Genomic DNA, 23,048 nt, shown 5'->3' with positions numbered 1-23,048 from the left:
ACTATCAAGTTTCACGAGGTGTTCTGTAAATGGAACAGTATTCCCCAAAATACTATTTTCTGTTGATTTTTTTGTGAAATTCAATCACTTTTTTATTTGGGCGTTCGGGGCATACTACATATTTTAAAACGGGTTAAAAAGAGGTATTTGAGATGATTTTTTTTAGTTCTCAAAATTTTTATGTAGGCTCAAGGTGCCTGCCTATTTTGTGCCTATTTGTGCAGCTATTTACACACTGAAGTTTCAAAAAGGTAGGTAGTTTTATAAACAGGCATGTAGGGAGGTATTCAGGCACTTAAGCACGTAGGCACGTAGGAACGTAGGCATAGTTTTTTTTGTTGAAAAGTCGGAAAATGTATTTAAAAATTATATACACCATAGAAAAAAAAGTTCATTGGTCAACTGAAAGCTCTCCCAGAACCTGATTGCCCTAGACATCTGCTAACTTCTGGTGATCCGAAGTCGAAAATAATAAAAATGAAACGTAGGCACGTAGGCATGTAATGAAAATTTAGCCTTGCCTCCCTACCTTCAAGTCCTCAATTCATATTTGTTTCGCAACATTTTTGAAATTTTTGTTTTGGGAATATTCAAACAAAATCGAGCGGCTTTCAAAATTGTTCCCAAAAACTTGGTGGCCGAGGTTTTCCGTTTCACGGCCACGCATCCTCGTGATCTATTTTTACTTCCAGACACCCTTATCCCATATCTTCTCTGCTCATCTTTCAGATAACTCTCCGTTCTCTGCGTCTCCCCGTCCCTCTGCTCCCACGAGCTCTGCTTCCCACAGTTGTTCTCTCCCGGCAACCACACCACATGTGTCTTTTCATTGCTCTAACTAAACTTTTCGTGCTCATTTTGATTTTTTCCTCCTCATCTTCTTCGTTCCCCGTCAGTCGAGATCTCGTAAAATTTCCAGAGACCTATGTACTAATGCGGTCGAAAATCGTGGACTGTGAGGTCGAGCCGAGTAAAAATGTGAGTTTTTGTGCTCTTTTTTCCTGCAAACTGGGAGATTTGGAGCAATTCTATCTCCATTTCGAATCTCGCCGCAATAAATCACATTTCACGCGGCGGCGATGGCGGTGGCGTCATGCACTTTTTGGGAAGCTTCTTCCTTGCCTTCTCCAACTATTTTGACTCCTTGGGAGCCGGGCCCCTTCTTGATTGATCGGACATTCCTAGCGGTGGATGACACTCTTTTTCTTTCCTGATTGCTCGTATCCTTCTTATTATCATGAAAACTTTCTCTTTACTAACTTCTTCCAAACGAAAGAGGCTTGAGATTGGAAAGTTGCGGAGAGAGGTTGGAAACTTTTCTTTTTTGGTTTTTTTTAAAACTAAGTTGATTTCAATTTGAAAATAATAATAATAAATCGATGAAAAACTTTACATGACGATTTTTTTCGGCAAACGGCAAATTGGCAATTTGCCGGAACTGAACCGGCAAGTTGCCGATTTTCCAAGTTTGCAAATTTTCGGCAAATTGTGGTTTTGCATATTTTTTTCTGGAAATTTCAGAATTTCAATTTTAATCTGCAAAATTGTACGCATCCTATGAATGTTCGTACATCTATTCTGAAAAGTATGCAAATTCTATGAAAATATCTAAATAAAACGGGAAAAATTTCAAAAAGGCACAGTTTTTCCGTCCTATAAAAAGATCCCTTTAAAAATTTCCGGCAATTTGATATCCGGCAAACGGCAAATCGGACATTTGCCAAAAATTAAAATTTCCGGCAAATCGGCAAACCAACGACAACTGCCGACTTCTGATTTCTATTTTATTTGATTGAGAAAAATTAGATTTTCATGGAATTTTATATTTAAAAAAATTAAAAATTTATTCCCGAAAGATTTCTTTATCAAATTTTTTAATTATAACAGAAAAAGTTCATAAAACCAGTATAAAACCTATGAGAATGGATTTTTAAAAAAACTAAATTTTTATTCTAGTACACTGAAGTGAAACATCTTCGGATTTTTGCCCTTTTTGCATTTAACTTGTATTTAAAATTTGTATATAAAATAGAAAAACTATGAAGAAAACGGATCAGAAAAAAAAGATAATTGTTGATTTTTCAAAAAAAATAAAATTATACAAAAAACATATTTGATACCCGCGAAAATTGGTGATAATGCAAAAAATTTGAACACTCTATCTGTGTAGCCGAGAAAAAAATGGAAACAACTACAGTGCATTTTTTTTCCAACTTTTGACTTTAAAGGCGCGCGCATTTTCGCGCTATGGTCTCGCCACGCGCATCCCATTGATTTGTTGAGCGCGTGGCGAGACCAATGACGGGACCATTTTGTATAAATGCGCGCGCCTTCAAAGTCGTAGAAGTGGGAAAAATGCACTGTAAAAATACCGGCAACTTCCATGCCAAGTTTTCTCTTTAGCGGCCACGTTGCAAAATCCCTGCAATTGTTTCTCTTTCGAGTCTAGCTAATTTTGTGATGTTACTATAAATATAATGTGTAAAATGCAAAATTTTTGTTGAAAAATGATATATTCTTAAATAAAAATCTGAAATAAACTCTCAATTCCAGATGAATCCAAAGCCGGGCTTTCTGCGTCGTCAGTGGCGAAAAGTGAAGGGAGAAGTGTCGAATGCTCTCTTATCACAATATCGTCGATGTGTGATCCAAATGAAGCGTTGCCTACGCGAGAATACAGATGTAGATCAGCAACGAAGGAAAAGTCAGGCAAAGCTTCATCCTCTTCCAGGTTGGTTTTTGAAAAATTGGAAATTTTTTGGGTTGAGGGTACTGGAGCTGGGATAGACACAGCTGACTCGTTTTCTAGCGGTGTTTTTGCCGACTTTAAGTTTGACAATTTCGGCACTGGTTAATTGGCAAAAAAATACAAAAAAACTTGACCACGCTGCAAAACCGCAAATTGTTTTTTTTTTCACAGAAATTGGAAAAAAATTTGGAAAATCGGAAGCTTTGGCTCGAATTTTTATACTTTTAACTTAGAAAAGTTCAAGAAACCGCGTTAGACAGGCAAAAATGTATCGGCGGCAGAGCTTTCTAACGTGGCCGTGATTTTCCCAGGCAGGCCGAACTTTTCTCAAGCCGCTAAAAAATCGGTGGCCGAGTTTTCTCAAACGTGCTCGAGGTTTTCCGAAACGTAGCCAAACTCTCAAACGTGACCGCAATGAGCAAATCGATGACTGAGTTTTCCCAAAAAAAAATAGTGCTGAGAGATAAATCGGTGGCCGAGCTTTTCCAAAACGTGGCCGATATTTACCTTTCCCGCGGTCTGAGAGCGAGAGAATTGCACATTTTTCCGATTTTTCTCGATATTAAACAGAGCAAAAGCACGTGGTGCCAGGCTGCCCCTTTACGGCTTGATCTACAAAAAATTCGGGAATTTTTGCCCAGAAAAGTGTGACGTCAGCACGCTCTTAACCGTGCGACAACAGCTCGAAATTCTACGTCTCGTTTCCCGCGTTTTTTGTAGATCACACCGTGTTGTGGCACTCTGACACCTCGTGCAAAAACCAATCCAAACTATTTTCCTTCGGACCATTTTCAAAAAATCCTTAATTCCAAATAAATCTCTATCCGATGTTCGATCATCCAGATCGTTACGTATCGGTAGGGGGACCACGTGCTTGTCGCTGCCTGCCTACTCCCCATCCTATAATATCTTCTTTAACATCCCCCCAATCATTTGTTTTTATCACAAGAAATAGGGCATGCTCTGATGATGACGCAGGGTACAACCTTCTCTTCATTTTTCGAAGATATCTTTTGAAATCACCGCACGTCGGCGAGTATGAGCATTTCGTGATTGATGGAAGCATACAGAGGGTCTGTGAAATTGACAAAAGACGTAGTAAGAAACAGGGAAAAACGATTTTTGAAAATTTAAATTTTTTTGAATTGTATTAATTGTTGTATTTTACGTTAGTTTTGTTGGGCAAACTAACAGAAAATATTTCACAGCTCAAAATTTTGGAAAAACCGAAAATGTACCTAAATAAGCGAAGTAATAAATTACCAAAATATGTATTAAAGAGTGCTTATCAAATGAAAATCAAGATCCAGCGGCTGCGACAAATCTCAAAATCTGTCGAGCTCGGCAAATTCGGCAAATTTGCCGTTCTTGACAAACTCGGAAAAATTTGATACTTTTTGATATATTTTGGAGCACTAAAACTACTTAATTCCGTGTGTCTGCTTAAGCATAAAAATAACTCAATTTTGTGTCATTTTACTAAATTTTTGGGGACATAATCAATAGTTTTGGTCAAAATTGTATAGTAAAAATTCGCCGCACACCTTTGATTGACAAGTTGGCCAAATTCAAGATTTAAGCTGAAATGAAGCCAGTTTTTATTTTAATTTTTAACCGCCATAATAGGCTGAATTTTCAGATTTTTCGATAAAAACCACAACTATATTTTATTAGTTCAGCGTCTATGCGTTTCTTCAAACAAAATTATGCACATTTATATATTCAGACCGCCCGTTGCGCCGAGTCGCCTCGAAGCTCAACCGAAAACCTACGAATGAAATCGCGAGGCTCCGAAAGAAAGGTGACGACTGGAATGCAAATGATCTGTTCAAATTCCAATATTCGGATCCTGAAGAGGGAACTCCTGAAGAGAGAAAACAGTTGTGCTATGATTGGTTGGATAGGCTGCACGAGATTTCGAAAAAGTATTGCTATTTGGCGTGGTAAGATTTTCTATTTTTATCATAAAAGTTGTTGTTTAAAGAACACTTTCGAATTATTAGGTCTCCAAATAAGTTTCGGGTCAAAAATCATAACTTTTTTCGCATTTTATCGATTTTTTTTGAAACTGTGGGAATTTATGTTATCAACTATGATCTTTCATTTTGATATGGTCACAAAAATTTTTGACCACTAGGAGTGCCCTAACTCGAAGCCAATTTTTTTCAAGCATTGTTCTGATCTCGCTCCTTTTCAGCTTTGAATTGAGGTTTATGTGCGGACTTTGCTTTGTTTAGAATACATTGTAAGAAAACAACAAAAGTTTGGAAAAAAATCCGTCCAAAAATTTTTTTTTGATCGGTGGTCAAAAAATTTTTTTTTCGAAAATTCTTGATTTTTCATACAAAAATGATGTAGTCATGTGTGAACTATTTTTACAAATACAAAACGTTTTAACTAAGTTCGTCACACTCAAATGATAATAGAAAACATAATTTTTTCGAAGAATTTTTGAGTTTTTTGAGTATTTCTCGAGATCCAAATTTCAAACTCAAATGTTTTGTATGTTTAAAAATAGTTTACACATGGTTACATCATTTTTATACTAAAAATCAAAAACTTTCGAAAAAAAAATTTTTTGAAGTTTTTTGACGACCGACCAAAAAAAAATTTTTTGGACGAATTTTTTTCCAAACTTTTGTTGATTTCTTACGATGTATTCTAAACAAAGTAAAATCCGCACACAAATCTTAGTTCAAAGCTGCAAAGAAGCGAGATCAGAAAAATGCCTGAAAAAAAAGGCTCCAAGTTAGGGCACTCCGGGTGGTCAAAAAATTTTGTGACCATATCAAAATGAAAGGTCATAGTTGATAACATAAATTCCCAAAGTTTCAAAAAAATCTATAAAAGGCAAAAAAAGTTATGATTTTTGACCCGGAACTTATTTGGAGACCTACTAGTGAGGGCATTTTTATGTACCAGAGCTAATAATCTTCATTTTTCAGGTACGAATCAGCGATCTACGCTTGCTATTACCGCCTGGCGCCGATTTTGGTTGACCCTGTCGAGAAAAAGCGGATCTGGCACGACGTGAAGCACGAGTACGCTGAGATTTTCATGATGGGACGTCGGATATGGCGAAGGGCGATTCATCCGAGTCGTCTGAGAGTTTTCTATGATTTGGCAATGCTTTGTGTACGATTTGGTGATATGGAGGTGAGATTTTGAGATTACAGTCCTTTTTGTGGGTGTGAAAACATTTTCTGAAATCACTGCAACTTTTTCCTCACGAGGGACGAGGAAAAGTGGTTTCTAGGCCATGGCCGAGGGGCCGACAAGTTTCAGCGGCCATTTATCTTGCTTTGTTTTCCGCCTGTTTTCTTTTGTTTTTCACAGCTTTTTCCCGTTTTTTCTTATTAAAACTGATAAATAAGTACTTTTTGCAGATGCTAAAACAATTTCCAAGTTAAAAAATTATGTATTCAGTGGGCAAGCAGCGGTAAAAGTGGTCAATGTAAAATGATGGATTACGGGAATACAAAACCTAAACTTTTTCTGAAACATGATACATATGATGATTAGATGCTGAAATTACCTGATTTTCATAAAGAGACCGCTGAAAAAGTTTTGAGGTTTTCAAAATTCAACTTTTTGTGCGAAAATCTCGACTTTTTCACCAAAAAAGTTGAATTTTGGAAACCTCAAAACTTTTTCAGCGGTCTCGTTATGAAAATCAGGTAATTTCAGCATCTAAGCATCATATGTATCATGTTTGGGGAAAAGTTTGGGTTTTGTATTCCCGTAATCCATCATATTACAATGCCCACGCCATGGCCTAGAAACCACTTTTCCTCGTCCCTCGTGAGGAAAAAGTTGCAGTGTGAAAAGTTGTTTCTTTTTTTCGGTAAATGCATTTGCGCTCTGTGGACAAAAAAATTAACAAAATCCAAACACAGTTCAAATTTTTGATTTGCAGAACGACGACACCGTGCCGAAATTCAAGGAACTTATGTCCGACTCGACAAATTTCGACTTCAAAGTTCTCAACGAGACGGAGTTTATCAAATCTTTAGACAAGGTAAGATAATTTGGATTATTTGGAGATAATTAATAAATGGCAAAGTTTGGAAAAATAATTCGATTATTGGGAAATCGTCGCTGCGGTTGCTCTTGTGCACGGATGGATAGGCTGTGTGAAAATAGAACATGGTGATCCATATTGCGTGACTGACATCTGACCGGGTATTCTGCAAATAAAAGAGTGCATTTCTGACAAGACTATTTCCTAGTCTAGCACTGGGGGATTTGGTTAGAACCAGGGGTGTGCGGATAACCGATTTTTTCGGCTAACGGATAAATCGGCTAATGCCGATTTTTTGAGAACCGGCTAACGGCTAATTCGGCTAACGGCTAATTTCAAAACTTTCGGCTAACGGCTAATTCGGCTAATCTCAGTCATTCAAATCGGCTAATTTTCGGCTAATTCGGCTAATTCGGAAAATATTCATTTGGTTAAGCTTTTTTTTGTCCATTCTGTTAATTCAGGTTTTGGGTTAATTTTTACACTGTTATTGAGCAAATTCAGGGATGAACGACTGTTCAAATAGGAAAAAATCATACAAATTCACCACATTTTGTTTTCCAAAAAAATATGTTAGTTGAATTAGCCGAAATAGCCGATCGGCGAATTCGGCTAACATCGGCCAAAATCGGCTAACGGATAACTACGTATTAGCCGAACTGCCAAAAAGTCGGCTAACGGCTAATTCGGCTAATCGGTAAAAAGGTCGGCTAACGGATAATTCGGCTAATATTAGCCGAGTTAGCCGAATTAGCCGATCGGCGAACTCGGCTAAATCGGCTATTATCCGCACACCCCTGGTTAGAACCTTACAATATGATGAAATGTACATCCACGCCCGATTCCGATAAACATCCATAGTTGCCTCTGTTCCATCAATTCGTCGAACATCATAACCACCTTTATGCAAGATCTCTTGATATCCGATCGGATAAAGTATCAATAATCTTTCCGCTGGTGCAACTTGATAATTCACATTCTTGAAGAGCTCTTCAATTGCATTTTCAACTTCCAATTCGTGATCTTCAAAGAAAAAATAAGCGAAATGAAAATTCCTGTCGATTCCCCGAATCCAGTGTTTTAAGAACGTATTGACATCTCTAACAGGAATTTGAGCCTGGACTGTAGAAGCATTAGTGACGAATAGATCGTTTAGAGTATAGTTCATTGGTCGATTTAGTTGAACCATTCCCATGTTTCGTATTAAAATCCTTTGCAATTCTATTGATGACTCTGTTGGGAATGGATTATGGCTTATATTAATTATTTTTGCTGCACGGGAAAATTGTTTCAGTGCTCTTTGACTGGTTAAACTTTTCGAATTTGGTGATGAATGCATGTAGAAATATTCAATCTCCAACCCGCCGAGATCATCAAAAAGAGCATTTTCGTAATGATCAGTTGTAAATCTTAGACTTAAAACTTTCGTTTTTTCATGAAATATTTCAAAAACATGATCCAAAAATTGTTTGACACAACATTTCGGGGTCTTCCATTCCCCCAGCCGGGTATCAATAGACATTTTAATTGATTCCTCCTCTTCAAGACGATGCTCGGGGTTTCGGTATTCGTTAGTGTAGAATATGAAACGTGTTTGGTCATGTTGGAGGGAAATAAGAATCGATATTTGCGAATCTATTCCAATACAGACACATTTGGCTTTCAGACCAAGATGTTTGGTTCGTTCCTTTGCAGTTTGAGATATTAATGAAAATCCTATTCTGCAAAATAAATATATGTTCTAAATATGTACTTACAAAAAAATATAGCTCCACTTACAAATCTGCAATAAGCAATCGGTGAAGTACATAGACAATCGATTTTTGAGGTAATTTGAGCAGTTGGAAGGGAATAGACACATTGCGGACCATGGTCACAAATGAACGGTGGCCAGATGGGGGAGACTGGTCCTCCAGTTGACCTCTTGTTTCTCTGATTCTCTCCTTCCGTAGAATCATATGTTCTCTAACAGTCTCTAAAACGTAGTATTGTGGGGGGGGGGGGGATGATGTAAGGGTACGTAGTAGTACTGTAGGGCTACTGCAGGGCTACTGTAGGAATACTGTAGTTATGAAAACAATGGTTTTTTTTCTTTTGAAGGGATATTGGTTTGGGGTTAGTGGGGGGCCTGGTCGTGGTACTGTAGTAGTACTGTAGGGGTACTGTAGGATTACTGTAAAGGTACTGCAGAATTACAGTGGGGGTACTGTAGGAGTACTGTAGGGTTGCTGTTGTTATGAAAACAAAGAGTTTTTGTCTTTTGAAGGGATATTGGTTTGGGGTTAGTGGGGGACATGGACGGGGTACTGTAGGATCATTGTAAAGGTACTGCAGGAGTAATGTAGAGGTACTGTAGGATTACTGTAGTAATGAAAAAAATAAATTTTGCCTTTTGAAGGGATTTTGGTTTGGGGTTAGTGGGAGACATGGTCGGGGTACTATAGTAGTACTGTCGGATTACTGTAGAGGTACTGCAGGGGACTGTAGGGGTACTGTAGGAGTACTGTAGTTATGAAAACAATGGTTTTTTTTCTTTTGAAGGGATATTGGTTTGGGGGTAGTGGGGGATACGGTTGGGGTACTGTAGTAGTTCTGTAGGAGTACTGTAGAGGTACTGTAGAGGTACAGCAGAATTACTGTAGGGGTACTGTAGGGGTTATTGTAGGATTACTGTATCTATGTTTTTGTCTTTTGAAGGCATATTGGTTTGGGGTTAGTGGGGGCATGATCGGGGTACTGTAGTAGTACTGTAGGGGCACTGTCCGCCAATTGTTTCTTCTTCACTATAGTGCACAAATGATCATGTTTCCCAATTTCCCAGCCTCTAGGGAAATCTATCAAAATTTATGTTGAGAAGGATCAGACGATTCGAAATTTCAAATTAGTAAAAATTTCATATTTTTCAGGTAATCAAACTGGAAAACATTGTAATCGATCAATTCTACAAACGCCGCCGGAGCAGCGGGTCGATCCGCTCTTCATTCCGTTCCCGCCGCAACACGGATTGCTCCCCATCCCGACGATCGGAGCAAGACTCGACACCAATTCCACCGGCGAAACCGGAAGATCAAGATGATGCCTGTAGTCTTGCAGAGTCCCTTCAACAAATGTCAATTAGCCTGCCGGCAGTGCCTGACGCAGATTTCCCGCCGCAGCCGAAGATCAGCACGTCCCTCACAATTCCGACTATTGTTGTCGATGGACCCGACACCACGTCATCCACATCACGTACAAGTAGACCAAATTCTCCCAGACTCGTCAGATTTGACGAATAACCTTTTATTTCTCATTGCGACGTGGCCTAGGAATTTGAAAAACTAGGCCGCGTCGCAAAGTTGAGGGGATTTTCAGTGAAAAATCGTTTTCAAGTGAAAATTTTGTGATTTTCAATTAAAATTTTTTTAATGGATTAGCTTCGGCTTGGCCATAGGCTTAGGCTTAGGCTTAAACATAGGCTTTGGATTGGGTTTAGGTTTAGGCTTAGCCTTAGTCTTAGGCTTAAGCTTAGTCTTAGGCTTAGGCTTAGGCTTAAGCTTCGACTTAGGCGTAGGCTTAAGCTTTTCTCACTAATTTTTAGCTGATTTTTGCAATTTCAACGTTTAAAAAAGTGTAAAATGTGGTTTTCGAGATATTTTTAGCATTTGAAGCACTCGAAAATTGTTTAAGACTGTTTTTTTCCACATTTTCCGTCATTTTAAGCATTTTTTCGAAGTTTTGAAGAAAAAAAATTCCAAATTTAACCGCGATTTTCAGCTTTTTTTTCTTTTTTTTTTTAATTTTGCACAATTTCCTGCTGAATTTCTTCGATTTTCACTGAAAATTCCCCAATTCCTCACTAATTCTTTGCCACGTGGCAGAAAAAAACTTCCAGACGGGTCATTATTAGTACGGCTTAATCCCCCCCCCAACCCAATCTTCTCCCATCCCATCATATTTTGTTCCCCCCGAACTATCAATTCAATTAATGTGTGCTGTTATAATAATGTGCCTTATATATATTTTTGTATTGAAACAATAAAACATTCATAAATATATACTTTTCTTTTTATTATTAGCGCGGGAAAAAGGGAAAAGTGTGGCGTACTTTTTTCGCGGCCGAGTTTTTGGTTTTTTTTCAATTTCGCGGCCACGAAAAAAAGTGGGGAAAAAGGGGAAAATAAATAAATAATATGTGTGTTGTTGATTACCTACTAATCACCGACAACAACAACAACAACATCAATAGCCATTTTATAATACACAGGAAAATTCGGGAAAAATCGATAGCTGGGTGGGGGGGGGGGGGAAAGAAAGTGAGGAAAGAGAGAAAAAGAGAATACCAAGCGTTAAAGAAATGTGTGTGTGTGGAGGAGGGAGAAGGGGAGATTCAGAAAAAAGAAAAAAAAACATCAATTAATTATATTATTTTAGGGATTTAATCGATTTTCACAGTCTGATAGATTTTGCGGACGAATTTGGCGGTTCCGACGTATCCGATGGTGCCGGTCATGAGTCCGAGAGCGGCGGCGAAGATTCCCATGTATCCAAAGTAGAAGACCGTTTGGAAAAGTCCGTACATTCTGGAATTTGTGTGTGTTGTGGAAATTTGAAAAAAATTAGAAGAAAATCCCGTTTTTTTGGGGATAAAAATTGTTTTGAAACAGGGTTTCAGGAAATAGAAATTAATTTTTTTAATTGTAAAAAAAATTGTTTTTCGAAAATAGCTTCAAATTTTGGCCACTTTTATTTTTTTACCCAAAATTTGATAGAAAAATGGATTTTTTCGGTAAATTTCTTTCAAAAAAATTCGATATTTACGCTCATCTCGTGTAGTCCACGAGGAGAACACAGTTTTTGGCTAAAATGCTTGGTGCTTGAACCATTTTCGCGTTAAAAAAATTGAAAATTCTCTATTTTGTAGTGGATATAATGTATCTATAGTTGAGAAAAACTACAAATTCTCGTTGGTTTTTGTAATTTATTAACAAAAAATACAATCATTCTCACTAAAAAGATGTCCTCGGGAAGTTCGCAAGGTGCGTAAATCGACACACAAGGCCTTTTGCACGAAAATTGTACGAAACTATGATTTTAAAGCGATTTTTTCAACATGAAATGATTAAAAATAGATTGAAAAGCACAATTTTTCTTCTTTTTTTTTCTTCCATAAAAAAAAACGGCTAAAAAATCGATTTTTTTTTTTGTTTTTTTTTTCGTTTTTTGTCCAATTTTCCGCAACAACTTGCTATAAAAACAGGCGTACTTTGTCTTGAAGAAGAAATAATACATGGAATACATGTACACATAGAATGCAGTAGATGCTCCACACGCGAAGCTCGTCCATCTCCATCTATAATCCTCGGCGTTGAGTAGGAAGTAGGAGCAGACAATTGTGACGCATACGGTGACAATTGACAGGATTATTGTGACCAAAAGCATGAATCCGTACACATAATAGATTTTGTACGCCCAGAATGAGGTGAAGATAAAGTACATTTCGATGAAGATGGATCCGAATGGGAGAACACCTCCGGCAAGGGTGATGAGCCACGGTTGGACGAACCATTTCTTATCAGGAATGGGTCTCGGCACGGCATTCACTCTACACGGATAGTCTGCACTTCCAGCCATATTTCTTCCGATCACAGTTCCGACAAGAGTCAGCGGAAGGATCACAAAGAGGCAGATCGCCGAGACGGCGAGCATAATTGTGAATGGAATGGCGCGTGACGCGTGATAGTAGATCGCGATAAAGTTGATAAGGAATGCGACACCACACACCATACTTGGCAGAAGGAATGCTCCGAGGAGCATTTGCTTGATCCAGTGACGACCTCCGAATCTGGCGTACATCGATCCGCCGGCATATCCGTTGACTGGCGAGCAAGCGGCGTAGACGAAGATTGCGGCGGAGAGTAGGGAGCCGCGTCTGCAAATTTTTCAATTTTCAATTTTATTTTTGTATATTTTTTAAACAAATTTTTGTATTTTAGGCTTCAAAATTGTGCAAAATGTGAATTTTTCTTTCAATTTTTAAATAAATTTCATGAAAAAAATTGAATTTCTAAAATTCTATCGCGTCTGGAAATTTTCAATTTTAAAAATTTTCCAAAAAAATCATTTTTTAGTGATTTTTTAAACGATTTTTCGTTTTTCAAATTGCGAAATTTTATATTTCTAGGAAAAAATTATCACGAAAAAGCTGATTTTCACAAAATTAAAAAGCTTAAAACGATTTTAGAATGAAAAATTCGCATTTGTAGCTTCAAATTTGTTTTTTTTTTTTGAAAAATCACTGACTTTCCACAACAAAAGTGCTAAACCAATGTTTTAAAAGGTGCAATTTTGTATTTAGAGCTCCAGAAATATGCAAAATGCAATTTTTGAGCATTTTGGTTCACTTTTTGGATTTTATAAGCAAAAAATTGTGCTCATTACGATTTTGAGAATTTCTCAACAAAAAAGTGTTCCAAATGCATTTTTGAGCCAAAAAATGCTCAAAAATCACATTTTTTAACCAAAAAAAAAGCAGATTGCAATTTGACGGCATTTTTTTGAAAATCAGAAAATCAGCGTAGTTTTCGGTAATATCGGAGTTTTTCTGTATGAAAAATGTGCAGAATATCACAAAAAAGTGCTCCAAACGCATTTTTTGCCATTTTCAGCATTTTTGAGCCTAAAAATGCTCAAAAATGACAATTTTTAAGCAAAAAATGCGAATTTTCCACTCTAAATTAGTTTTTCGCTCTAACGTTTTGAAATCAGCTTCCTGATGATATTTTCCTAGAAATTTACACAATTTCACAATTTGAAAAACGAAAAGTCGTGGGAAATTCGACCTTTTAAAACATTGGTTTAGCACTTTTGTTGTGGAAAGTCAGTGATTTTTCAAAAAAAAAATCAATTTAAGAATTGGAAAATCGTGCGAAATTTGAAAAAAAAAACAAATTTGAAGCTACAAATGCGAATTTTTCATTCTAAAATCGTTTTAAGCTTTTTAATTTTGTGAAAATCAGCTTTTTCATAGAAATTTAAAATTTCAGCATTTTCAAAAATCAGCTTTTTCATAGAAATTTAAAATTTCGCAATTTGAAAAACGAAAAATCGTTTAAAAAATCACAAAAAAATGATTTTTTTGGGAATTTTTAAAATTGAAAATTTCCAGACGCGGTAGAATTTTAGAAATTCAATTTTTTTCATGAAATTAAATTAAAAATTGAAAAAATCGTGTGAATTTTGACAGAAAAATTCACATTTTGCATAATTTTGAAGCCTAAAATACAAAAATTTGTTTAAAAAAATAAAAAAATCACTTTAAAAAATGGATTTTTTCGGGAATTTCAGCATAAATTCACGCAGAAAAAAAATGCGTTTTTCTCATTTTAAGGAGCACTTTCTCTCAATTTTCTCTGGTTTTTTTGTTTTCCATCCGTACTCTGTATAAAATTCTCCAACAATCGCCAAAATCGTCGTAATAACCGCGACAGTGAACACATGATAACCGGCTCCAATACACGATGAGAAGAGCAACGGCATTGATGGTGGACGGAAGACGTCTCCGTGAACCTGTTTCCAACCGTACTCATCTCCGAGATCGGCGTCCAAATCGTCGAGACTATCCTCTTTTTGGTATCGGGCGTAGTCTTTTCGTAGAGTACGGACTAGAATCATCCATACCAATCCGACGAGGAATACGACCATCATGAAACTGTTAAAAATCGAGAACCAGTGGATCTGAAATTTGCAAAAAAAAAATTTTTGAATTTTTATTGAGATTTCTAGATTTTTAACTGATTTTCGAGTATTTTTTTCAATTAAATAGAGGTTTTTTTTTTGTTGAAAAGATGAATATTCTGGATTTCTGACAAAGGATTTTTTTCAATTTTCAATTTTAATTTTCAAATTGAGAAATAATATATTTTTTTAATGAAAAATCATCATGAAGTCGATTTTCACAAAGGCGAAATTTCGCTTAAATTTTAGGCATTTTCCGTATTTTTCAACGGAAAACACTTATTTTTTGTCGAATTTCATACATTTTTCTTTATTTTTAGCCTGAAAATAGACTTTCGCCGTCTGGAAGTTTTAAATTTAATTTGAAACTATATATTTATTTGTAATTAGGGTCGATTTAAGTTGTTAAAATTTGTTCGCATTTTTAGCTTTAAAATTGTACAAAATTTGATTTTTTTTTCTTTCAAATTTCGCACGATTTCTCAATTTTCAAATTGGTTTCATGAAAATACAAAATTTTTACATAAAAATCACCTATTTTCAACAAAGATAGTGTGCTAAAACAATTTTTTAGGGTGAAATTTTGTATTTTTGGGTTTCAGAAGTGTGCAAAATATGATTTTTGAGCATTTTTTGATAGAAAAAAATGCTGAAAATCGCTCAAAAATGTGCATTTGGAGCACTTTAATTTGCAAAAACCGTTAAAAAATCTACTACACATGAGAAACTCACAAAAATGTCAATTAGCAAAATTTTCTTGCAAAAACTACAAAAGTGGACAAAAAATGCTCCAAATGCACATTTTAAGACATTTTCCGCCCACCATAAACTAAAAATGCTGCTAAAAATACAAAATTACACTCAAAAAATTGGTTTTAGCACCACTATCTTTGTGGAAAATCGGTGATTTTTCAAAAAATCAATTGAAAAATTGAAAAATCGTGCGAAATGTGACAAAAAAAAATCGAATTTCGCACAATGTAGAAATCCAAAAAATGCAAAAAAAAATTCGTTTAAAATTTGAAAAATGTAAGTCGACCCTAATTACTAATGAATATATAGATTAAAGTAAAACTAAAAATTTCCAAACGCTGAAAATCCACTTTCAGGCGCTAAAAATGGAGAAAAATGTATGAAATTCGACAAAAAATAAGTGTTTTCCGTTGAAAAATACGGAAAATGCCTGAAATTTAAGCGAAATTTCGCCTAAAAATTGCATTTTGGCACCAACTTTGTGCTAAAAATGGAGAAAAATGCTCAAATCTCTCTACATACTCTGTGCTGGAAGAAGCTTGGATCGAGATATTTATCGAATCTCTTGGTAAAATCCACTTCCGACTTGCTCCATTGCACCTCATAGGTGAACGTGAGCTCAGCGCCGGGACGAATATCAACTCTTCCGTCTGTTGTCAAATTCACGTCGACCACCTGCTTATCGTTATAGCCAATATCTAGCCTCTTATGCGTATAAAGCTTGTAGGCCGGCGGATTCACAGTATTATCGATTTCTCCAACCATTCCCCAAATCGGCATGTCGTCGAGGTACATTTGATAGTAATAGCTGTTTTGGATAGCGTAGAGCAGCGTTTTATAGTCGGTTTCGGTGAGCTTCTTCTCGCAAACCACGGTTTTCTTGGTGTTTGCTGGAAAATTTTGGTTTTTTTTTTTTTTCAAAAATTTAACTGAAAATCGATACTTCTGAATTTTATATCCAATCCGGAGAACTCTAGCTCCACGCCGAGCAGTGATTCTCCCATAGTTTCGTGATAATGGCCAATTTCCTTCTTCTCTCCTTTACAAAATGGCAGGGAGAAGTAGGTGTAGGTTTCCTGGCGATTCGAGTAGGGTCCCACCTGAAATTTCTTTTTTTTTCTATGAAAATCAGCGATTAAAAGCTCTTTATTTTACCGTGTTCATCCATAATACAACCTCCTCGTCGACCTCGTACAAATGGTCGTGTTCGTCGGCTTCGACGAGCAGCGAGGTGAATAGTAGCAGGCTTATCAGTACCCGCATGGCTTTGAAAATTAATTAATTAATTATTTTTCAAGGATTTCAGGTAGAAAAATCAAAAAATTGAAGGAAAATCGCCGAAAAAATAGAGAAAATCGAGAAAAGAGGGATCAGCCGTGGAACGGGTGAAGTTAACGTGGCAACTGAGACATAATGTGGCGGAGAGAGACGCAGAGAAATTGGGGTTCGATGGAGCGCGCTTGATAGGAGACAACGTGGGAGGACACGAAATGTTTGCGGGAACCAAAACTGCGCACAGTGCCTTGGGAAATTCTAGAAAATTGCAATTTTTGTTTAATTTTGTTAGGAACTTCAGCTTATTGTTTTTTCTAAATGCACTATTAAAGTTAAAAGTCCTTTTTTTTTTTAGAAATTTCGATTGAATTTTAAAGAGATTTTTTTGAAAATCAATTTTTTCAGGATTTTAGATTCCACATTTCGCGGTGACTCTTTTTATTTTATTTATTTTAATCTGTTTTTCAAAGCTTTTCCATGCACAGAGATGCACAGAATCGAAAGTTCTATCGAAAAAGCTGTAAAATACCGTTCCCATGGCATTTTTATCACTGAAACCTTTGAATTGGCGCGTCAACAGGCGAAAAATGCGCTGAAAAACGGCCTAAATCCCTTTCCAATCGCCGTAAAGGACTGCTTTTTGTAGGTAAAACGCTCAGAAGATCGAGAAAAATCACTGAAAATTTCCAGAACAAATGGCACAAGCACGACATGCGCCTCACAAATGCTGGAAAAGTACACACCGCCCGTGAATGCGACAATCGTGGAGAGAATCGTCGCGCGCGGTGGATGTATTATCGGAAAGACGAATCTCGACGAATTCTGTATGGGAACTTCGTCGGCTCTCGGACATTTTGGACCGGTGAAGAGTGATTTGACGGAGCCTGGTGGCACTGAGGATTGGACTATTCCGGGAGGAAGCTCTGGGGGCTCTGCAGTTGCCGTTCAGACTGGAATCGCTGATTTGTAAGCGATTTTTTCAAGAAATCGCCGAAAATTCTGAGAATTCTCACACAGATCCTAAATTCAGAGATATCACGGAGAAAAAATTGCCAAATTTCGCATTTTTTGGCTTCTAAAGTGTGCAAAATGTGATTTTTGAGCACTTTTCGATTTAAAAAAATGCCGAAAATTGCTCAAAATTGTGCATTTGGTTAGCAAAAACCGTTAAAAAACTACAATTTTACCGAAAAGTTTGGAAAAAAAATGCTCCAAATGCACATTTTAAGCCATTTTCAGCATACTATAAACCAAAAAGTCGCATTTTTAGCTTCGAAAATGTCATTTTTGAGCATTTTTGGCTTAAAAATGCTGAAAATCGCTCAAAAATTGGCATTTGGAGCACTTTTTTTTTGAATAAATGTGCACTTTGAAATTCTTTAATTTCTACGTAAATGTCTCGTTTTGTATTCAAAATTTTGATCAAAAACCCAAAAAATTTGCTTTAAATTACCCAAAATAGTCTGAAATTCGCAAAAAAATAATGAAAAATTCAAATTTCCTCCAATATGAAAACTACGACCAATCAGCGGTCGCAGTGCTAAAAATCGCGATTTTTTGAATTTTTTTCTGCTAAAATCCAAATTTCCAGCGCTCTCGGCTCGGATACCGGCGGTTCAACCAGAAATCCTGCTGCTTTTAACGGAATTTTCGGTTTCAAGCCAACTTATGGAGTTTTATCACGCAATGGCTTGATTCCTCTGGTGAATTCACTGGATGCTCCGTCGATTTTCGCGAAAACCGCTCAAAAATGTTGGGAATTGCTGGAATTATCGAAGGGCATTGATAAAAACGACTCAACAAGTGTAGAACTTCCAGAAAAAGCTGGAATTAGCTCTCTGGAAGGGCTGAAAATCGGAATTCCTGTGGAATATCACAACGAATGCCTGACAGAAGACGCGTGGAGGCACTGGAATCGGGTTACAGGGCTTTTGAAGAGCCGGGGAGCTGCTGAAATTCATGTGCTGAACCTTCCGACAACTAGATTCTCGCTGGCTTGCTACTCGGTGATCGCCGCCGCAGATGTCGCCTCGAATATGGCGAGGTAAAGCCTGGGATCACTGCAACTTTTTCCTCACGAGGGACGAGGAAAAGTGGTTTCTAGGCCATGGCCGAGCGGCCATTTATCTTGCTTTGTTTTCCGCCTGTTTTCTTTCGTTTTTCACAGCTTTTTCCCGTTAAAACTGATAAATAAATACTTTTTGCAGATGCTAAAACAATTTCCAAGTCAAAAAAATTATGTATTCAGTGGGCAAGCAGCGGTGAAAGTGGGCAATGTAATATGATGGATTACGGGAATACAAAACCTAAACTTTTTCTGAAACATGATACATAAGATGCTTAGATGCTGAAATTACCTGATTTTCATAACGAGACCGCTGAAAAAGTTTTGAGGTTTCCAAAATTCAACTTTTTGTGCGAAAATCTCGACTTTTTCACCAAAAAAGTTGAATTTTGAAAACCTCAAAACTTTTTCAGCGGTCTCGTTATGAAAATCAGGTAATTTCAGCATCTAATCATCATATGTAGCATGTTTCAGAAAAAGTTTAGGTTTTGTATTCCCGTAATCCATCATTTTACATTGCCCACTTTCACCGCTGCTTGCCCACTGAATACATAATTTTTTACTTGGAAATTGTTTTAGCATCTGCAAAAAATATTTATTTATCAGTTTTAATAAGAAAAAACGGGAAAAAGCTGTGAAAAACGAAAGAAAACAGGCGGAAAACAAAGCAAGATAAATGGCCGATGAAATTTGTCGGCCCTTCGGCCATGGCCTAGAAACCACTTTTCCTCGTCCCTCGTAAGGAAACAGTTGCAGTGGGATATTGCAGAGTTTTTCTCGATTTTTTAATGAACATCGGCCACAAAAAGCCACAAAATCAGAGATTTTTTCCATAAAAACTGCAGAAATTTGTCTAAAATACGTTGAAAATATTATTTTTTTTAACCCTATTTCCAAACCGAAAAGCTATAAAATTATCTGAAAATCTGGAATTTTTTAAACAAACATTTTTTAAAAAATCTCGATTTTTTTCCCAGAAAAAAAAATGAAAATCGCTCTAAAAATGCAAAAACTGGAAGTTTTCAACAAAAAGTTTTGAAAAAAAAAATTTAAAAATTTAAAAAGCAGTTCAAAATCACATTTTTAGCCTTTTTACTGAAAATTTCTCAAAAAATATGGAAATTTTCTACAAAAAAAATGCTGAAAATGGTAAGAAAAATACGAGATCTATTTTTTTTATTAAAGGTGAACTACACCCTGTGAAGAAATTGCTTTAAAACATGCCTATGGGGTTACAATGACCGAATATTATGATAAGAATATTCAAAAAAATTTTCTAAATTTTATTTGATTTTTTGAAAATTGAAAAAATCTCAGTTTTTGCCTAATTCCTATTTGAATTACTGCCAATTGGATTTGTTCGATGGAGCGCGCTTGCACGTTTTAAATTTATTTATTTTATTTATTGTTATTTTCCACCGATTTTTAATGTTTTCGGTGTATTTTTGCTTGAATTTTAGAGAAAAAGTCAAAATAAATGCAAATTTTCTTTCGATTAAAAAGCACGCTTACAGGCGTAAATCAGTGAAATTAATTAATTCCGGTTCGAAATCGTTTAAAAGCGTTACTTTTTCACTGATTTACGCCTGTAAGCGTGCTTTTTAATCGAAAATTCGCATTTATTTTGATTTTTTCTCTAAAATTCAAGCAAAAATTCACCGAAAACATTAAAAATCGGTGGAAAATAAGAAATAATAAAATAAATAAACTTAAAAACGTGCAAGCGTGCTCCATCGAACAAATCCAATTGGCGGAAATTCAAATTGGAATTAGGCAAAAACTGAGATTTTTTCAATTTTCTAAAAATCATATAAAATTTAGAAAAATTTTTTTGAATTTTTTTATCATGATATTTGGTCATTGTGGTACCATAGGCGTGTTTTAAAGCAATTTCCCCACTGGCTCTACTTCATCTTTAAAAATCACATTTTTTAAAACTTTTTTTGACAAAATTCTCTGCAAATTTTCTGCAAAAAATGCTGAAATTAATAAGAAAAATACGAGAACGACTTTTTTATTAAATGCTAAAAATTTTAATTTTTCACCAAAAATTTATATTTTCCCATTCTCGTAGTTTTAAACAAAAAAAAATCACTTTTTTTGAATTGTTTTTTTTCTAAAAAATCCCTTTTCGCTCCGTCTCCAACACATTTCAAATTTTCCGTTTTTTTACTGAAAATTTTTCAAAAAATCTGAAAATTTTCAACAAAACTTCTTTTAAAAAAAAGCGAAACAATTATTTAAAAAGAGGTTAAAATCATAACATTTTTCGCGATTTCCTTCTACAAATTCAAATTTTCAGATACGACAGTGTTGCCTATGGCCATCGTTCTTCAAGCGACTCTTCAACATACGAAATGTATGCTTCTTCCCGGTCAGAAGCCCTGAATACAATTGTTCGACGGCGGATTTTCGCTGGAAATTATTTCCTGATGAAGCAGTGGGGGTTCTTCCTAGAATTTCTATTAAAATTTACAACAAAAAAAATTCCAGATATCGCCAAAAGTACTTTGAAAGGGCGCTAAAAGTGCGGAGAATCATCCACGACGAGTTGCGCCAGGCTTTCCGGGAAGTCGATTTGATTGTCACGCCGACAGCGTCTGGAACAGCGCCGAAATATTCTGAATTACGGGATACGTTGTTCTCGAAGGAGGATAATGATGATTATTTCACTCAGGCCGCCAATTTGGCCGGGATCCCATCGATTTCTGTTCCAGTTGGAGTTGCGGAAGATGGACTGCCGATTGGTGTTCAGTTGATGGCTGATAAGCTTCAGGATAGAGCTGTCTGTGATGTGGCACATATTTTGGATGGTTTAATTCGGAAATAGATTGGAATTTATATGAATATTCAAGATTTAACATGTTTTTTTTTGAATTTTTTGAGATTTTTCAGGCAATTAAATTAATTTTCCTAGGAATTTAAACCAATTTTTTCATTTTTTCTGAGAATTTATTGATTCTTCTGAGAATTTATTGATTCTTCTGAAAATTTATTGATTTTTCTGGGAATTTATCGATTTTTCTGAGAATTTATTCATTTTTCTGGGAATTTATCGATTTTTCTGGGAATTTATTGATTTTTCTGAAAATTTATCGATTTTTCAGATAAATTATCGACTTTTCTGAGACTTTATCGAATTTTCTGAGAATTTATCGATTTTTGTGAGAGTTTATCGAATTTTCTGAGAATTTATTGATTTTTCTGAGAATTTATTGATTTTTCTGAGCATTTATTGATTTTTCTGAGAGTTTATCGATTTTTTTGAGAATGTATTGATTTTTCTGAGAATTTATTGATTTTTCTGAGAGTTTATCGAATTTTCTGAGAATTTATTGATTTTTCTGAGAATTTATTGATTTTTCTGAGAATTTATTGATTTTTCTGAGCATTTATTGATTTTTCTGAGAGTTTATCGATTTTTTTGAGAATGTATTGATTTTTTTCATAAATTAAAAAAAAACCGACATTTTTTGTGATTTTTCCGAAAATTTATGGCCTGCTTTCATTTTTTTTCCGCAGAAATTTCTGGAAAATGCAGTTAAAAATATGCTTTAAATGATTTCATATAAAATATTTCATGTTATTATTTCCCCGCGCCGCCGCCGAGCTGCGAGAAACATCGCGTGTCGCATACCTTTTTTGTTAGTAGTTCTGATAAGAAAATCGATTTTTAGTACACGTATAGTCATTTCTAACGTCATTTTGTGGCAGAAAACTGCTGATTTTTCATTTCGTAAGTCGTATTTTTTGCCCAAAATAGTGGAGTTTTTCAACAAAAATTTAATTTTTAGGTTGTTTGCCTACAAAAAATCGATTTTTTGTTTAAAAAGTGATTTTTTCCGCTAATTTTTTTTATTTTTAAGTCGTTCAAAACCCGGGGTTTTTGAGAAAATATTCACTAAAATTCAATTTTAATCAATTACCAGCCGGAACTTTCAAGTCTTCCGGTCATTTTCCAGCTAAAAATTTAAATTTCGCATCAAAATTGCTTGGATCGCTTCGAGACCCAACGGGGAAATAAATCCATGCGCCTTTAAAGTCGCAATACATTTCGGAATTTTAAGCCGATTTTTACCAAAACAAACGAGTTTTCGCTCATTTTTCATAGAGAAAAAAAAAATTTTTCGGAAAATTATTCTAATTTTTAAAGTATATTCTCAAGAAATTCCTCTAACTACTAGAAAATCGGAATTTTCCGATCAATCTTCCACACATCTCTCCCTGGCCACCCATTTTCCCACCGTCGCCGCAATCAGATTAGAGCTCACAGCGGAGAGAGCGAGAGTGCACAAAAACACGAGAGACTCAGAGACAAAAAACTGTGTGTAGGGGGCGCTGCGCCGCGGTGACACGAGGAATCGGGGACGCGGCGCGAGAGTGACAGTAAATGTCTATGTGCAAATTAATGTGACGGTGTTTGCGGCGGCGGCGGCGGACGTCATTTTTTTCACCTCTATCTCTCTTCTTTT

General features: G+C 35.9%; 4 protein-coding genes across 14 annotated transcripts; 2 read left to right on the top strand and 2 right to left on the bottom strand.

Moving 5' to 3' along the window:
- Positions 1 to 931: 931 nt before the first annotated feature.
- On the top strand, positions 932 to 10,801 carry Y41D4A.7 (DUF7758 domain-containing protein; the record flags this gene model as incomplete). Of its 2 annotated transcripts, NM_001307621.3 has the most annotated exons (6): positions 932 to 978; positions 2,554 to 2,731; positions 4,476 to 4,692; positions 5,695 to 5,905; positions 6,666 to 6,767; positions 9,677 to 10,801. In NM_001307621.3, 6 exons carry the CDS (start codon positions 934 to 936, stop codon positions 10,043 to 10,045), a joined length of 1,122 nt encoding a protein of 373 aa, NP_001294550.1. In that variant the 3' UTR covers positions 10,046 to 10,801. The 2 variants fall into 2 exon arrangements, with proteins under 2 accessions (NP_001294550.1, NP_001294551.1); NM_001307622.3 differs by lacking the exon at positions 932 to 978 and having other exon boundaries at positions 9,677 to 10,789.
- Positions 6,736 to 8,721, bottom strand: Y41D4A.3 (F-box associated domain-containing protein). Its single transcript, NM_067730.7, has 3 exons — positions 8,550 to 8,721; positions 7,584 to 8,491; positions 6,736 to 6,936 (listed from the first exon to the last, which is right to left on the bottom strand). Coding segments are annotated over exons 1-3 (1,002 nt in total). The 5' UTR covers positions 8,642 to 8,721; the 3' UTR covers positions 6,736 to 6,934.
- Positions 10,802 to 11,042: 241 nt separating the features above from the next.
- On the bottom strand, positions 11,043 to 16,501 carry Y41D4A.4 (Transmembrane 9 superfamily member; the record flags this gene model as incomplete). Of its 5 annotated transcripts, none has more annotated exons than NM_067729.6 (6): positions 11,043 to 11,329; positions 12,013 to 12,678; positions 14,185 to 14,483; positions 15,759 to 16,126; positions 16,180 to 16,336; positions 16,392 to 16,501. In NM_067729.6, the coding sequence occupies 6 exons, from the start codon at positions 16,497 to 16,499 to the stop codon at positions 11,185 to 11,187; spliced, it is 1,743 nt and encodes a 580-aa protein (NP_500130.1). The 5 variants fall into 5 exon arrangements, with proteins under 5 accessions (NP_500130.1, NP_001368299.1, NP_001368300.1 ...); NM_001380061.2 differs by having other exon boundaries at positions 11,185 to 11,329; positions 16,180 to 16,345; positions 16,392 to 16,499; NM_001380063.1 differs by lacking the exon at positions 16,392 to 16,501 and having other exon boundaries at positions 11,185 to 11,329; positions 16,180 to 16,240.
- A 497-nt stretch (positions 16,502 to 16,998) lies between these two features.
- On the top strand, positions 16,999 to 22,055 carry Y41D4A.6 (the record flags this gene model as incomplete). Of its 6 annotated transcripts, none has more annotated exons than NM_067728.7 (5): positions 16,999 to 17,153; positions 17,202 to 17,477; positions 18,103 to 18,555; positions 20,879 to 21,016; positions 21,070 to 22,055. In NM_067728.7, 5 exons carry the CDS (start codon positions 16,999 to 17,001, stop codon positions 21,404 to 21,406), a joined length of 1,359 nt encoding a protein of 452 aa, NP_500129.1. The 6 variants fall into 6 exon arrangements, with proteins under 6 accessions (NP_500129.1, NP_001294547.1, NP_001368303.1 ...); NM_001307618.3 differs by having other exon boundaries at positions 20,879 to 21,022; positions 21,070 to 21,437; NM_001380058.1 differs by lacking the exons at positions 16,999 to 17,153; positions 17,202 to 17,477 and having other exon boundaries at positions 18,548 to 18,555; positions 21,070 to 21,406.
- Positions 22,056 to 23,048: the final 993 nt, after the last annotated feature.

The sequence above is a fragment of the Caenorhabditis elegans genome, chromosome IV (genome assembly GCF_000002985.6).
Source record: "Caenorhabditis elegans chromosome IV".
NCBI lineage: Eukaryota > Metazoa > Nematoda > Chromadorea > Rhabditida > Rhabditidae > Caenorhabditis > Caenorhabditis elegans.
The sequence above is the reverse complement of the archived record's forward strand: the minus strand, read 5'-3'. Positions and strand labels throughout refer to the sequence as shown.